Below are 17112 nucleotides of genomic sequence, written 5' to 3'. Positions count from 1 at the left end.
TTTTTGTTTGGTTACAAGAACCTCTGCAGGCCTTTCTCTAACCTGTTAGCGGCAGCGCTCCGCAAAACCACCTCCCCTTTTGTGGGCAGCTTTGCATAAAGTGATGGTAGTTGCCCAGTAGGAGGAAAAAGGAAACGTGTGCCATTTTTGCCTGGCAAAACGTCCCTAATATAGAGCTTGCTCCTGCCTCTCGGGTTTTGACCTTCGCAACGATGGGAGTTGGCAAGGACAACAATTTACCTGAAAACGGGGATATCGCTGGAAAGGAAGATGATTAAAAAAACAACAAATTTATCGTGTTCAATGTCTATTAATGAGCTACCAGCCTTCCAGGCTGCCAACTCAATGACTTGCTACTAAAGCGCCCCCCGTCGAGCTAATCATTAAGCGCTTACAAGCATTTCGAAGTTGAATTTCCGCAGAAATGACTGTGCAAAAAAGAAGAAGAAGAAGAAAAAAAAAAGCATCACTTGTTGTAGTACAGAGACAACCCCAGCAGATGGAGCCCTTGGACTATAGGCCACGATTTGGAATGAACCCCTTCACAGTCACACACTGCATTCTGAGGAGTTTTGCGTCAAAACAGCAACGACAGACGTGAAGAAATTCTTCAACAAATAGGTCAAAATAAAAGGCGACTGTCTCCAGCCTGGAGTCATCAGTCAGGTATCAGTTTCACCTTTCTTTCTTTCTTTTTTTTTTTAAAATGACAAAGGATGCTCTGGAGTCACATGATGCGCTAAATGCCAGAACCACATTAGGTCACTGCTTATTGTTGGCACTGGGGACTGTGTTCATCCACTGTATTACCTCTAATCAAAAGCATGCATGATGGTAACGGGATGTTCTATCTTTAGGGACTCGGAACGGCTCAGTTGTCACGTGTGTGTTTGTGTGCGAGCGTTGTATGGGCGTCGAAGACGGAATTCATCTAGTCGAGATCATATCTGTTTCTTTGTATTGTTTCCCCCCCCCTGTAATCACTCCACTTGTCCTGGCCACGGCTCCGCGTCTTGTTGAGATTCCACATCACAGTCAGCCAGCCAGGTATCTGTCCTGACCTCTGAGACCACCTTGCCCCCTTTCAAGAGGTGTGGAGCATTCCCTTGGGGGGAAACAAAGAGCATTTTATCAGCTGGGTGTAAACAGAGGGCTAAATGTATCGCTTTCATGAAAACACAGGCCTCATATTAGAGAAATCGGATCTTTAAAGATCAGGAGGAATATCTGCACTCAAACAACCAACACCATAACTCATGGGACCTCAGCTGCATTTAAAAACACACACCTCTGTGTAAACCATTACAACAGTATGAATGCAAAAGAAAAAATACTGTTCCCTCATCTTGCGTCATGCCAGTTGAGATCACATGCACAAATATTGTCAATGTCATACCTACACAGAGTGTGAAAGCTCCATACAGTTTGAGATTAAAACAGATTTTTGGGAGGGAATTGTGGACACAGTGGCTGAAGGAGAGAAGAAAGGTGATCTGAGTCATTGTTTGACTGTCAAGTCATGAAAAAAACAAAAAGTGTTCTGATGTCAAAGAGGTGTTTCAGGGTAATGCGTAACATGCAACACTGGTGAGACGTGACACGGTTCATGTTGAAAGGTGCAAATAGAGTTTTGGAGGAACACCTGGTTGCCGTGTAGACGGCGAGCCTTAAGCTTCCGCTCTGTTAACTGCAGAGCGGAAGCTTAACTGCAGCTACGACAGATACAGTATATTAACCTGTTCCTTATTGACCGCGAGCGCGCTGAGGCCCTGTTTCTGTGCATTTTGGTTTAAGTTTGAACCATTGCACGTTGCCCAGTGAAGCGGATAAGGTCGAGTGCTCGCCTCAGCAGATTAAGAAAAAAAAATACTAAACAAACCCAGCCAGACCCTTAAAAAAACAGAGTTAATACGTAGGTGATTAACATCACTGAGTATTTTTGAAAACAAACATTTCCGTCAGGTCAACAGTCGGTGTGTAACTACGACACGTGCAAGGAAGGTTACTGCATGCTGACCATAAAATAGATAATTCATAAAAATAGTCGTAGTCATAATAATAATAGGAAATTACTGTAATATGTTCTAACATCACAATGAGGGGCTTTACTTATATTAATTTCATGATGACGGTAAAAATCACTGATACTATATTAACTTAAGTGATTATAGTGACAGTGTTCAAATACCCTATGATGAAGGCACGTGGCTGCAACTTTACAACCAAGAGGAAGTTTTGCTCTGCTGGAAGTCGTTCAAGTTGTGCGTGAATATTTATCTTTTGTCTAGTGAACCAACTGATGCCCATGTCAACGATGCGGCGGCCAACCTGCGTGCTCAGCCGCATGTCTTCTCCCCTGCTGCCAAAAAAAACGGAAAAAAAACCCAAAACGGGATGAGCAAACGCTGCTCATCAGGTCGCCGCCGCTCACTTCCCCTTATGACCTGCTAATTGATTCATTATCTGATTTTTGGGAGGGATTTTTTTATTTATTATTTACTTAAGTCAAAGATTGCCTTTGTTTGAGGTGCTTTGACGCATGGCTGACTCCCAATCAGCTGTGGCAATAGTAAAAAAAAAAAAAAAAATACCTGAAATTGTGAAATTCCTGTTGTCCTGTGAATCCTGCACATGCGCTCACCTTCTGTGTATCGTGTGGGTGGGTCTGCTTTATTGCTGCGCTGCGTTCCAGCCTGGACATTCATCACAGAGGTTCATGAATCAGAAGCCGAGTTTTACAAGGATGTATGAGGATGCAACAGGGACACGCTGCCTTCTCATTGCGCTGTAAGTCTCATTGGGAGTGAGGAGGAAAAGTCCCAGCGTTTTTTTTTTCTGTTTCTCTTTCCTTATTTAACCTTTGATAATCACATCCAGGCCCCGCCCCCGAGCAATATTTAAATCCACACACTTTTGCTCTCTGCCACTCTGTGAGCACTTGGCGCCACACCAGCACCTCACGCTCAACCCTCCCCGTCAGGTGACTGCTCCCGCTACTCTTCCACCTGGGTGACTCTCCTCCGTCTGACCCCCACGCCCTCCCACGTCCCACCTCCCTTGCCGAGGAGAAAGAAAATCAGGACCTGATCCAGGAGCTGAAGAAGGAAACAGCAGAGCGGAGGGCTTTAAAAATGATCCCCTTGGTCACTTTTTTGACGGTTTCCTGTTTTCTGGGGCTCAGTGTGACTGCAGCAGGAGCCGCTGCAGGACTGGAGAGGATAGAGCACTGCGGGACCAGGTGCTCTCAGGTAAGAAAAACAACAACAATGCACCCAATACAGCTAAACTCTGAGGCTGGTGAGCCATGCAATCCTTCAATCTTAATCTTAACTTCTCATGAGAGCGACTGATAATATCAAATCTCCTGCCACGCTCATTGTATCTAGGTGGCTGTGAGGTAACCCATGTGTCTGGTTTCCCAAACATGACTCATCCACCTAATCACAGTGACGCTATTCCAAACGCTCCATGACTCATGTCATAAGCTGCTATTTTTACATTTTGTGCTTGCCGCGTCAGCCTTCGTTGAACGTGGAGTTACTCTGTAAACAAATTTGTGCATGTGCAACATGCAACTGATGACCTACTCAGTCATTCACTCACCGGGGCTGGAGGAGGAAACAGCTGCAAATCTTTTCACCGGGGCTCTTGAGAGGACAGGGAGTGCTTGTTGACTGCTTGATCCAGGTCCTTTTCACCGTCGTGCACTTTGACGCTCCTTCTCGTCTTCAAATGTTTGGGAATCCATTTAGCTGACACAGCTTGAACACTTTCACTTAATTGCCGAAATTTGCTTGAAGGCATGTTTTGTTCCAAAGTTGAAATTTCACCCACTGACCGCTTAGTATCAATAAGTGTCAATGGTTGCTTTTCTTAATCCACGTAACAATCCTGGGGTTACACAGAGGGTTGGATTCTACCAAGCTGCGATGCAGCAGGAGGAACCTCCTGCCGTGACCCGGAATGTAAAAAAAAGGAAAATGAAAACATGTCGTTTAAGAGTGCAGTGCTTACTTAAAATAGTGACACTGACATAATCTTTATAGCTAAAATGGAAATTTTAGCTTCCTGAAGATCTGTGTTTGTAAGACGGGATGAAATGAACCTGAACTTTGTTCATTCCCTGTGAGAAAATGCAGTAAAATCAGTTCACGTCCAATTTGTCTAGACATTGCCATTATTTAACCGTGTTTTTTTAACGTAAGTATCTATTGTGTAAAAGTGAGCTTGGCAAGAATGGACAGTTCCGTTAGCCAGCATGTAAACAAACTTGCCACTGTGGCCATTGTTTCCAACACTTGTAAAGCGCCACACAAGGAGCATGGAGGTTTGGTACATTCTGTCACTGGGTTGCAATTTGTCATTGTGAAACTGCGGAATGTTTATGCAGACTCTAACATTTCAGCAGAAACTGTTGACATCCCTGGAATTTCAATAGGTTGCTCAACTTTGAGTTTTGTTTTCATCCTTAGACCAGACAACACCCGATTATGCAATAAAGCAGCGATAGGGCACTTTTTGGATGTTCTCGGTGTTCCAGGAAATCTCCACATTCTGCCACGTATCTGTCAGCAGCTTAACGCTCAAACACGAGCTGTGTTGGTGGGGAAAATATTGGTTGGAACCATGAGTCGTCATGAATAATGAGTATTGCGGGATGCGGGGCGAGACCCATTTAATGATGGATACCTGGGAAGAATGCCTCCCAAAGTGGGAGGTATCGTAAGAAAAGGTTATCTGCTGCTGATTTTTTTTCTTTACCATATTTAGAAAAACCAAAGAGTCCATTGAGTGATATATGACGACCCAGAAAAAAATATGGCAGTGGGAGAGTCTATAAATACCTGGGATACTTCCAGTAGGGTGTATTTCCTGGCGAATGATTAATTTTGAGGTTTGGACCTGTGCCGATAACGATTTGTGACCATGCACACGTCAAGAGTCTGGAAACCTCTGATAAGCTTGCTGATTTGGAGGCATTAGATTGTTGCTGCGAGCCGGCCTTTTCCTGAAGCAACAAGGAGGATGTCACGCGTTCTGGGAATTCTATTTTATTGCATTGCTGTTACATTGGCTGTAATTCATTGGCATTGCTTTGTCAGGGCCCGTTTCAACTGACTTAGAAAATAACTTTTTTTTGATCGTATTGCCATATTCAGAGTACGTGTGTTTTCTTTTTACTGTTGTCAACCAACTGCCTTGTTGCTTTCGTCTTTGCAGGGCCTCCGCTGCAGGACCAAGCCACATTGTGAGTATGCGTGGCCGACCGCCTATATGACGACTGTGTTTTATTCCTTTTATTTCGTGACCTCTTTATTTTTTTATTTAAATGTGAATTATTTATCCTCATATCTAATGTGGGCTTTGCTTATCTGGTAATTGGTCACCGTAAACAGATTGCCTAGATTTCAATTCATGAGTCGTTCTAATCCATCCGTGGCTGCCCTAGAAATACAATTCTTTATCAACCTTTCGTTGTTTTTAGTGAGCCAACCTTACCTTCAGTTTCTGCTTTATGATAAAAAGGAGGAAACTGCAGCAAAATGCCCTTTTTAAAGCGCAGACAAAGGGTACTAAAGTGGTACAAGTATGCAAAGCAGGCAAAGTTGCTGTTAATGTGGATGTTGTGTTAGCGGCTGTTTCGTCAGAGCTGTGTTGTTTTTGTTTTTTTTTTTAACACAAAAAGAAGTATGAAAAATGAATTTGAAGTTTGAAGCCTGCACTGCACACCTTCAGAAACACCTTGACAAGACTCTTTCTCAAATGGATTAATAAGACAATGCAAACGCTTCTGTGATTCTGTTACAATCAGATGTCAACAGATCAAGCACGCAAATCCATAGGAAATCCAGTCGACTGAAAGTGGGAAACGTACCCGAAGCGTTATAGCTCCAAAAACAAGTTCACATGAGAACACACGGACACTAGAAACTAGCATCCACACCGGGGAATGTCTCCGTATCAATAGTCAACGCTATTTTGCGGCCGTAAAAGAAGTCAGCCGGTCTTTTATTGCCGCCCAAGTGACACTTTGGCCTTTTGCGCACCTTCTTAAAAGCTAAAAGCCTGCCTTGCATGTTCCACCTCCCGCAGCCTTCTTCCCTCCACCGTGTCAGAACCCGGCCGAGGGCCTCACCGTCTCATCCACATTCCCCAATGTCAGCCTCTCCACGGTGCTGCGCTGTGAGGGGCCCCAGCGGTGCTCACTACACCTGAGAGTCAGTGCCACACTGCAGCTCGCTGGTACGTGCACGTGAACACATCTACAAACAGGGCCGCCGCAACTTTGGAGGTTATGGTTGCCGTCTTTGAACCGAGCACCTTAAAGGTCACCCGCTGTTAATGATAGTGTTCAGTGGAAATAAGAGGGCTTTATAGCTCATTAACACACAGAATTTGCTTTATCAGCGCTCCCTGAACGATAATGTGTCTCCACCCTGTTGGAACAGTCCATCTTTTCCTTCTTTAGCTTGTCCTACTTTTATCACTATACTAGAATTTTGTGGGAGGTCAAACAAACAAAGGAAACAATGCTGGCTTTTTGCAGGAGGCTCTAAACAGAAGGCTAAATATGGTGTTCTGTTCTGGAGATTTTTTGGGTCTATTGCATTGTTTTTCAACCTTTTTTTCTAGCCACGGCACACGGCACACGGCACATCTACCTTGAAAAGAGTCCTATGGCACACCACTAACCCAAAATATGATAAAATTACACTTTTAACCGAATAATTACACGATAGACTCTTAATTTATCTATGCTCACTTAGTGTGAGACTTGGGCTTGTTTAGATGCACACAAAGCTGATATCCTGGGATGAATTGCGGGAGGAAAATAGGCTCATATTCTTTTAAAAGCACTGTCACTCCGCAGTGGAATTTTATTATTGTAATTTTTTAGACCAATTAGGTAATTGGTTAATTTTTCATGGCACACCTGACATTGTCTCATGGTGCAGTAGTGTGCCCACTGGCACAGTGGTTGAAAAACACCTGTCTATTGGAATATATGTTGTGCAAGTCACTCAACCTCAGTTCAGGATAAAATAATAAAGACTAATGTATAATGTCATCATACATATATACATTTACATTTAATCTTGGTACAAAATGAAATGAATTGTTGTCTAATAACACTATATATGGTGATTAATAAAAAAATAATAATCAGCCTTTGCTCCAAGATACTTCAAGGTACAGCTATATACTATTGTAGTATTCCATGATAGAACTGTGTTTTCAGCTGATGAAAAGGACATAAAAATGCTGGGATGATTTGGCCTAAAATAAATATTTAGTCCTCTTGTCACAACTCTCACTCACTGGACCTTATTGTCCTCACACTTGACCTGTTGGCTGCCCTCATTTGAGAATTTCTCGCGACTTGTGTCTTGTTTACATGAACGAGATTAGCGTCAACTGTAGAGCCATGAGACCAGTCACGCTGAAAAACAGAGCACAATAGCGACTTTGACAAAGCGACCAAGGCCGACCCATTCAGAAATCGGAAACAGTTGCTTGCGACCACTTCTGCCCTGTTATTGTCACGTCGCTGATCAGTTCCCGATTTGTGAGAGCGTATCCTGATAGAGGCAGGTTGACTCATGCAATTGTGCTCGTCCACTAAATCAATAAAATGTCTTTATTGTTTTTCCTTATTGCTGGGGCCAGGGAGGGGAAATCCCTTTTTATACTCTCCTCTGGTTAAGTAGACAGTGAACACATAACCAGATTTAACTGGATGCTAAAGGATTATTTTTTGTAACCTAGCCTATCCTCCCTAGTAACTGGATAACAAGGGATAGTGGTTAAAATGTAACAATGCCAGTCAGCATGCTAACATTTAACCCTAGCTAACCGATTATACCTGCTAATCACACCCATAATTCGCCTCATATTTCGTCATCCCAGCCAATCACAGTCGTGCAGTTTTGGTGGGCTTCCGAAATGAACAATTACTTGTCAACAATGACTAGTTAGGCCCCATTTCAACCACAATTAAACAGAGTCTCCTTTGTTTCCCGTCTCCTGACGCTGTTGTGTTGATGTGTTTTCCAGATTCCATCCACGGTGTGTCCATCTGCACCGTCTCCCCAGGAATTATACAGAGCTGCCAAGACTTTATGTTCACTAAAGCATCCAGAGGAAGAATGTCCGGAAAGCTGGTACTCTTTTTTTTCCCAACACGTACTTTATTTTTCTCCATTCTTTGCTGCTGCTTCTCTGTTAGACAGTGTCTCAAATATCTGCCAGCACTTCATTCAAGCAGAGAGAAATATCGTCTTGCAACAATTGCATTGTCATCACAGTGGGGATTATTCCATTATGAGTCACAGTACTCGCATGTAATCCATTCTAGGATCACTGAAGCCTGACTGCCTGACAACAGCCTTTGTGCTTTTATTCTGCTCAAGGTGGAAGTTGACAGTGACTGCACCAAGATCGCTTTGGGCCAGCGAGTTGCGGTAACAGTTAAAACTGTGCCGAGCTACTGTGGCATCGACTGGAGAGGCACCTATGAAGCTCCAGGTAAGAACCTGGGGAGGTTATTTCCTGTGTAACTTGTAACAAGCAACACAAACTTGTCTTTTTTTTTTTAAATTTAATACTGTCCCTCTTCTTTCCAGGATGCGTCAGTGACGATTTGAAAAGACACGTCCCGGAATGCATCAGTAAGTTCTCTTCCCTTTTTTCTTTCAAATCAAAAATGAGCAACCAGGGGTCGCCAATATGGTGCCTGCGGGCACCAGGTCGCCCCCAAGGACCACATGAGTCGCCCCCCGCAGGCCTGTTCTAAAAATAGCACAAGTGGGTGAGCTGCGTCTGAAACTGAATTTTATCCAACCTTTTTAAGTTATTGTGGATCATTATTGTGAGAACTCATTAACGTGATCAGTGTCTTCACATTGATGAGTATCAGTAAAAGCAACATATAAAACTGAGAAAATGTGTTTTTTCAGAAGACGGTAGCAAACTGGTTGCCCTTTGTATGACTCCCCTGACTCCCACATAATTCCATTTACCCACGAAGTAGCTCTCAGGTTCAAAAAGGTTGGTCTAGACAATGTTGAAAAATGACAAGTTGGTCAAACAAACCCAAAATTCCGTTTTCATTTCAATGATGCCCTCTGGATTCGGTCGTGATCTGAGGACGAGGATGAGCCCACCCTCGTAGGCCCTTGAATTGCCCTCTAAGTGTCCACCTGATGCACCCGAGGTCATGGAAACCCTCACACCCTTGATTGTCTTTTAGCTGGCCGGCTTTCGTATGACATGGACCCGCAGAAGAAGCAGCTCAGTGTCCGTGTGACGGACATGCGGGAAGGTCACGACTACCACCTCCGCCTGTGCCGCAGGGATTTCATCTGCATTGGCACGGGGGCCAAAACACTGGTGAGGTGCTCTCAAGCTTACTTTAGAGTCGAGGTGCTAGACCACAGTGAAAGAAATGGAATCATGCTTGAAGGTCTTGCATGCCCTCTCAGATTAAAAAGGAGGAAGCAGTCAAGAGCGCCGTCCTACCATATTCCAGACCTTTGCCCTGCCTTTGCATCGAGGTATGACGGATGTTGATTTGCCGATTACTCATTAAATACAAGGGCTAAACTTTTCATGCTCATTAAAACGTTTATCACAGGGATGGTCGGCGTTCGTAGATGCTCCCAGAGTCCAGGTCTGCCCCTTCAAAGACCGTGAGTCACCTCTGCTGGCTTTTGTCATCTCGTTGACAAACTCACAAAAAAACAAAAAAAAAACAACCCTCACCTGTATGCAGGGCTGGAGGAGCTGTGGCTGGGAATAAACTTTGACCCCTTTGAGGGAACGCTGTCGTGGGAGCCCGCCTGTCCCGTCACAGCCACGGTCTCGCTGTGTCGTGCAACGGAGAGCGGCTCGTGCACCGACCTGCCCGGCACGTCGCGCAATGTCACCAGGGAAAAGGTAGATTTTGCTACACTCTCCTGAAATAACAAGTTTATAATATTAATATTGATGAGACTCTATGGGAATACACCAGCCAAGTTGAATTTCTCCCAGTAATAATCAACAGTGACTTAACAAGGATGGATGAAGATAATATCAATGTTCAACACTTTATTTCTATTAATCAGAGTTCAGAGTTCAGCTAAACTTCTCTAGGCTTCATGTGTAATAACATGTTTTTAATCATTTTATTTTTGAGATTGTCATTTTAAAACCTATATAATTTTAAGTGTGATTGCAAAAGAAAAGCAACAGAATAAAATTCAACTTTTAGTTGCAGCTCAATAGTTGTGCTATTTTTAGCACAGCTCTTTGAGTTGGGCTAGAGTCTTTGGGGGGTGTTGGTGACCCTTGGTTTAGACAATGAGTGCAGTTTCTTGCCCTCCTACTTTGATCAGTGCCGGTGTGACTCTTTGGATTCCGTCCCGAGTCTTGAGTCGCTTTGTCTCCGCCTCTTTGGCCGCAAACTCCTTCAAACCTCAAACTCCTTTTGCTGCAAGGCTTTTCCCTCGCTTCCCTGCTTTAAGTAACTTGCTACGTCGCAACCCAAACCAAAGGTGAGCGTGTGTGGCTCCGGGCGTCGGACGAGGCCAAAAGCAAAACTGTTCTCTTGACATTCAATTCAAATGTTGGAACCATATTTTTTTTGTTGTTTCCGCAGGTGTCTTTCACCAAAGTGGACCCCCAACCCCAGCTGTGCATGAAGGTAACAGTGTGTGTTGTCTTTTTTATGAACGAATGATAAAGCTGACGTTGGATTGGATAATTTCGTAATGGATGTAACCACCCTTCTCAGACGCGTAAACACAAGAATACTTTATATGTGTATAATGAGTAATCGCATCCCTGCTTATTGGCTCCAGAGCTGAGATCTATTATGACACATGCACATTTGTTATATCGTAATGGATTTCAGAAGATTCCTGGAGATGTATGCTGAAGCAGACTCTTAACCTCACCAGACTGGGGGATTGTTTGATTTGTTTTACGCTGGATCGCATCATTAAATGTTACAACCGCATCAAAAAAGAGTGTCTCGCTGGATGAGGTCAGAAATGAAAGTCCAAAGTACACTGGAAAATGATTGAGGTCAAGCTTTCCAGCTATGTTCTCTAAAAAAAAACAAAAAAACATTTTCTCCTGAAAATATGAAAACTTTTATCCCTTTGTTTACAACCCAACCCTGAAACATTTGATCTCAGCTTCTTGTTTGAAACGGGTGCATCACTGGACCTTCCACATAATTTGGAAGGGGAAAAACAAAAACACAAGATCTGTGCCCATAGTGACATTTCATTTCTGCTTTCAATCATTTACGGCTATAGACACAGACTACTGTCAGAAGCATTGGCAAAGCAAACTTTAGGTAATGTGGAAGCGGTCCCATTCCGCTCCATTCAGCTCTTGCCTGTTTGTCCACTGCAGAGGCTCGGCCACACTGAAATACATTTCAGAAGCTGCGGCCGTACTTGCAGATTGCCACCATAAGAAGCTGGCACGGGTTCACGTTTCAAGACATGGGAATGATGGAAAAGATGCAATAGGTGAATTTTGTATTCCTGGCAACAACGACAAACCCAAATGGAAACGAATTAAAAAGAACCCCAAACCCTTTCACGTTATTATGTTCCCTGATCATTTCCTTTAGCGAGGCACACGCAGTGTCTGGGAATTCACTACCACACCTTTGAAGCTCAATGAAGGGAACAATCAAATTGTCAAGTTATCTGGTGAACGTCCAGCAAGGGCGGAAAACAATGCTTGGTGTCCACATGGTCCAATCGAGCGCCTACGCAGAAGCATGCGCCTCCTTGCGTGGCATGTTTCAGTTGCGCGTCAAGAGCTTTACCTGTCGGGGCAAAGGAAAAATGAAAACATGTCTCCTACCTCCCACAGTTTGCTTCACACTCTTCCTCCTGGACCAGGTGCCCCTTCGTTGATGAAAGCCTGCAAGGTGCCAATTTTTATTTATCTGCATTTTCATCTCCCAGCACCTCAAGGCACAGCCTTGCGGCAGCACATTTATATTCCAATCTCCTTAGAATAGAATGGAAAACAATGGAGTGGCTTTATTTATCCCACACTGATGGAATTTGCATAATTACAGCTGCACATACCAGTGTTTTTCAACCTTTTTAAGCCACGTCACATTTTTACGTTGAAAAATTCCCATGGCACACCATTAACCAAAAAATATTAGAAAATGACATTTTTTAGCCTAATAATGACAATATAGTCTCTTTATTCATTTAGAATCACTCAGTGTGAAACCTGGGCCTGTTCAGATGCACACAAAGCTAATATCAGCTTTAGCGTGAGCGTCGCACCGCCCGTGCTAACCAAAGCTTGTGTTGCGTTCCCAGTGTGGGAGGCGGTTGTGACGGGCCGCCTGGGCCGCTGGGACGTGTGGATGTCGTCACGGGTCGCTGCCACCTTCTCCGTCCAGCTGTGCGACAAGCCCGAGGGGTCGACGACGTGCCGGACGCTTGAGACATGCACCGTGCACGTGGTGGGTCATGGTGCGGCGACACGGAGCTGCAGCAGCACGTCCACGGCGGTTGCACGAAGCTTCCGCCTCACATGTGGTTACTGTTTGCTCTGAGTTTCCCCTTTCGTTTGCTGGGAATAACTTTTGAAAAAAAGAAGGGCGTTGTCGCCCACATAGTAATTTGGATTGCTTGAGCAAACAAAACATCATATTTTTCCCCCCGCATCTTATCAAATCATCAATCATCTCCCACGGCCTCTTCTGCCTCTGTCTTGTCTGTTTCCCAGGAGAAACACAAACCCGTGGGGTTGAACCTGGCAGGGGAACTCTGCAAGTCCTGCCTGCAGGTGGGCCCCTGGCAGACACTGCGACCTCACCGACTCACCGCGAGCATGACAACTTCAACTTCTCTTGCGTGTTTTGACAACAGGTGACGCGGACCGACGTGAACTTTTCTGTCCCGTTCGTTCACTGCCTCGACCAATGCGGTAAGTACGTCGCTTCTAAGGCGAGATGTAAATTCAGCCCTTAACCCCCTTCATCTCCAAACCTCCCCGAGTCCTTGCCCTTTCCATATCCTCTGTCTTTAAAGATCCAGTGTTTAATATTTGGCTTGATTTATGCTTTTTCTTAATATACTGCCCATAAACACATGAATTAAAGTGTTTAACTGCAGTACAGTTAAAGTAGTTTGGTTTTCCTACCCCGAGAACGGTCCTAATAGATATGTAAGAATAAACATAGTTCAAGGCTCTTGCTCCCATTTAGCTGCCATCTGACGCCGCCATATTTCTAAGGAAGCCTTGTGTGGACAATCCAGTTTTGTATTGAGGGTGAACACTTGCATCCTCAGATAAACCGAGTAAAACGAAGTAGAAGGCGGACGAGGTGTACAGGTTTGAGTGTGCAGGGCACTGTAGCTCACTGGCAAGCTCAGGAGGGGGAGAGAGAGTGAGAGACAATGCAATCTAAATGTAACCACTTTATGTTGCTCCTTCTTCTTCTTCAAAATCTTCCAAACATTACACACTGAACCTTTAAATTTAAAACTGCCAAAAATAAATAAATAAATTCTCATGCTTGATCGCTTGAACCATCAGACAAAAAAAAACAACAAAATCATTGTTCGGGGGCGTAATAGGAATTACTATTCTCCTCAACAGTCATAACAGTTACGCAAGAGTGATTCCCTCCAGCGCAGCCCCATGTTTATCATCAGTTTAATTAATCTCCCGAGGTCGAGAGCGCCTCATTTCCTTGGGCTGAGACTTGTGCCGCACCACACATTTTCCTAAAAATTCTGCGTGTGCACCTCTGTTTATTTTGCTTTCTCTTCACAGACCCGTCGTCGCCCGTCAAACCTGCCATTTCTGCCTGGGCCTCCTGGGACTTTAGCTTGCTGATTGCACCAGTAGGTGTTTTCCTGTCTGCCGTCATCGCCGTCGCCCTTTCGCTCCACCTGTTGGTAACAAGTAGGTTCATGCTCGGGCCTGCATCACAGCCATTGTCGTCTCGTTTTTGGTAAATGCTGGATTGCTTCCAGATTTAGTTGCTGATCCTCTGAAATAGATCCTAAATCCTGCACTCTAGACATTTACTCTCCCATAAACCTGTTTGGTTTGCCTGCCACTTTTGTGACACATGATTGGAGAGTGTTGATTTTTACTTTAGAAGTTTTTTCTCTCTTTTTTTTTTATCTAAAGTTCAATAACTTTTATTGCATGTTAGGAACGTGAACGTCAAAGCTCAAGTTACACAAAATGTGAGATTACAGGTTAAAGGTCTAGTGTGTACATTTAAGGACGTATGTACATACATATATATATATATATATATATATATATATATGTATATATACACACACATAACTGTTCTAACTGTAGGAAAACCAAATTACTTTTATTGCACAGCAAGTGTACACTTTTATGAATTATTCATGGGCAGTATGTTAAGCTTTCACCAAGACAAAAATCATAAATCAAGCCAAATTTTACACACTGGACTTTTAAGTGGCATTGGATTTCTTACCATAGCACATTCATGAGTAACAGTGGCTTTACACCTCCCTTGTCATGTGTGCTCACCGGCTGCTTTATCAGATTTGACTCAACGTGGTGGAATTTTTTATTACGTTTACACAGTCTCAAATATGATCATACAATATTTGGAGATTTGTGTGCATGGGTGTGGGGGTGTCTGTGTTTCAAACAGTATGGCTGCATCAGACCGACACAAACAAATGCATTTTATTTGGTTGATTGTTCACAAAACAAACAAACAAACTTGTACCTGCCCTGCAGGTGACATTATGTCCCAAATGCAGTCGATTGGTTGGAAAAAACAAATACCACAAATCCACCACTGCACCAGTGCTGGGAACATTCTCCACATATTTCGGTCTCCTCTATTGAACATGATAGTGGTGATGCTTGAAGTGTGAACTTCAAAGGTCCATGTCTTCAAGCTTCGAAGGAGCTGGGTCGCTATGTGCCACGCGATTGGCTGTTTGGACACTTGCATTGGCGACCAACAGGAGCACCTGTATCGAATTCTGCAGCGTTCCAAAGCTGTTTTTTTTTTTTTTTTGTGATTGCTCAGCCTCGAGGACGTCTATGAATAGCCCGTCACTCTGTAAACATGCATTTTTCGCCTGATCGTATCTCATGTGCCTCCATTTCCTCATTGATTTCAGTGAATCAGAGGAGGAAGCAAATGCCGGGCTGCTGCAGCACCTCCGAGAAGAAAACAGGTAAGATGGGTATCGAGAACAGGTTCTCGTCCGCCGAGAGCTTCAAACTCAGCCGATCTCGGAACCTGTGTTGGCAGGCGCCACTCCGGACTGCGCCGGGGCCGACTCGCACGCCAAATCCGAGCTGCTGGTGCTCGATTCGCCGCGGTGCGGCGGCGCCACCACCAAGGAGGCCAACCTCATCACCGTCTGACCGAGGAAGGATTGAGAGGATCGGTAGGATCAAGACGCGCAGCCTCCGCCGTCATGTTACACCATGTGAATAAAGTTCTCACACTGCTGGGACAGATTTTTTTTTTTCATTTTAATTTTTCTTTTCTTTAGACGACACGCACGTTACTGAGTGTGCGGCAGCTCACTGTATTCTTGCACTGTGATGTGTCCACAAAGTCAAAGCGTGCCTGTGTTTTAGTTGAAGTGTTTATCCAGCCTGCAGCTCAAAAAAAATGTAATCATTTTTACATTTTACATTTCTATTTTTCAATAAAAAACAAAACAAAACAATGCAATGTATAAAATGAAAACCTGCAGCACTGGACCATATTGTTTTTCTCACTACGCAACACACACTTTCTTTCTTTGTTTTCCAGGATTTAAGAATTATTTTCTTGTCATTCTTTCCCTAAAATATTTATGCGTATACATGAGAAGGAAGCAGCAGCAGCAATGACATGACGGGGCAGGTTTACGCAGCTCATTAGCTAATACTCCGTATCGAAATACAACATCACGACAATCTGGTATTTATGATGCTTGTATCCTGACGAATCCAAGGGTGTTTTTATTGACTCGTCACACACACAGCCAAGGCACCTCCTGCTATTTTACAAACATCACTTTCCCCGAAATGACTCCTTCCCTTTCTGCACCATCGGCGCACCTGTTTGGACAAGCAGCTGTTTGCTGGGTCTGAATCTGAGGAGCAGCTTCCTTGAAAGGGCCACTTCAAATCGGCTGCATCTACATATTTAGAGGCACAGTCATGTTTTCCGCAATGGACGCCAAAGCAGCATGTGATGTGTTTCTATGTTGTCTTTTCATTTAGCCAGGTTAACCTGTTCTGATACAGTGACCTCTTTTCCTACGGAATCCCGGCTGAGGTAGCAGCCTAAGAAGCGTAAAAGTCACAAAACTTTTGTAAAACAAACAGCAAAAGAACACTTTAACAGCAGAAGAGACAGAACAACAGACAGAACAGCAGACTTGGGATCGACATTCAATTAAGAACAAGTGGGATTTCCAGCTGCTTCAAGTCAAGGTTCGAGGAAAGTCAGTCAAATCAGTTCAATCTCATGTCCTTTCACTGACAAACCGCTGGAATCGGACTCAGCGCTCGCACTTACCACTTCAGTTTGGAAACATTTCGACCGAGGCTGACGTTCCTCGAGGGTAGAAGCACTTTGGAAGCTGCTGGGAGCAGCTGACAAGTGCAGAGTCACAGGAATAAATGACGGTATCATCGACATTAACATAATAATAATATTATCATTATTATATGGTGGCAACAACACGGTGACACAGTGGTTAGAGCTGCCGCCTCACAGCAAGAAGGTCGTGGGTTTGATTCCAGGCCTGGGACCTTTCTATGTGGAGTTTGCATGTTCTCCTCTCTCGGTGTTCTCCGGCTTCCTCCCACAGTCTAAAAACATGCATGTGAGGTCAATTGAACAATTGATTGTTTGTCTCTACGTGGCCCTGCGATGAACTGGCCACTTGTCCAGGGTGTCACCCTGCCTTCACCCTATGACAGCTGGGAGAGGCTCCAGCAGACCCCCGTGACCCTGGTCTCGGGAATAAGCGGGTATGGAAAATGAGTGAATAACAATAATAATAATTGTCACACACGCCTGTCAGTCATGTCTGCTGGTTTCAGTGTGCCCTTGGCTGGCGTCTCCAT

At 44.2% G+C, this 17112-nt stretch overlaps 1 protein-coding gene across 2 annotated transcripts; it reads left to right on the top strand.

The window, feature by feature from the left end:
- Positions 1-2814: 2814 nt before the first annotated feature.
- Positions 2815-15745, top strand: il17rel (interleukin 17 receptor E-like). Of its 2 annotated transcripts, none has more exons than XR_012923793.1 (18): positions 2815-3248; positions 5221-5248; positions 6094-6243; positions 8056-8162; positions 8412-8526; positions 8625-8669; positions 9251-9390; positions 9483-9554; positions 9635-9689; positions 9773-9936; positions 10640-10684; positions 11875-11932; positions 12342-12487; positions 12754-12813; positions 12897-12954; positions 13807-13877; positions 15159-15215; positions 15293-15375. XR_012923793.1 is itself a non-coding variant. In XM_076011543.1 (18 exons), the coding sequence occupies exons 1-18, from the start codon at positions 3132-3134 to the stop codon at positions 15406-15408; spliced, it is 1665 nt and encodes a 554-aa protein (XP_075867658.1). In that variant the 5' UTR covers positions 2818-3131; the 3' UTR covers positions 15409-15745. The 2 variants fall into 2 exon arrangements, 1 of the variants encoding a protein (XP_075867658.1); XM_076011543.1 differs by having other exon boundaries at positions 2818-3248; positions 13807-13938; positions 15293-15745.
- The last annotated feature ends 1367 nt before the right edge of the window (positions 15746-17112 follow it).

This window comes from Nelusetta ayraudi, unplaced genomic scaffold (assembly GCF_046127955.1).
Source record: "Nelusetta ayraudi isolate G7.1 ecotype Tasmania unplaced genomic scaffold, CSIRO-AGI_Nayr_v1 ptg000135l, whole genome shotgun sequence".
NCBI classification, from domain to species: domain Eukaryota; kingdom Metazoa; phylum Chordata; class Actinopteri; order Tetraodontiformes; family Monacanthidae; genus Nelusetta; species Nelusetta ayraudi.
This window is presented reverse-complemented; position numbering and strand designations above follow the sequence as displayed.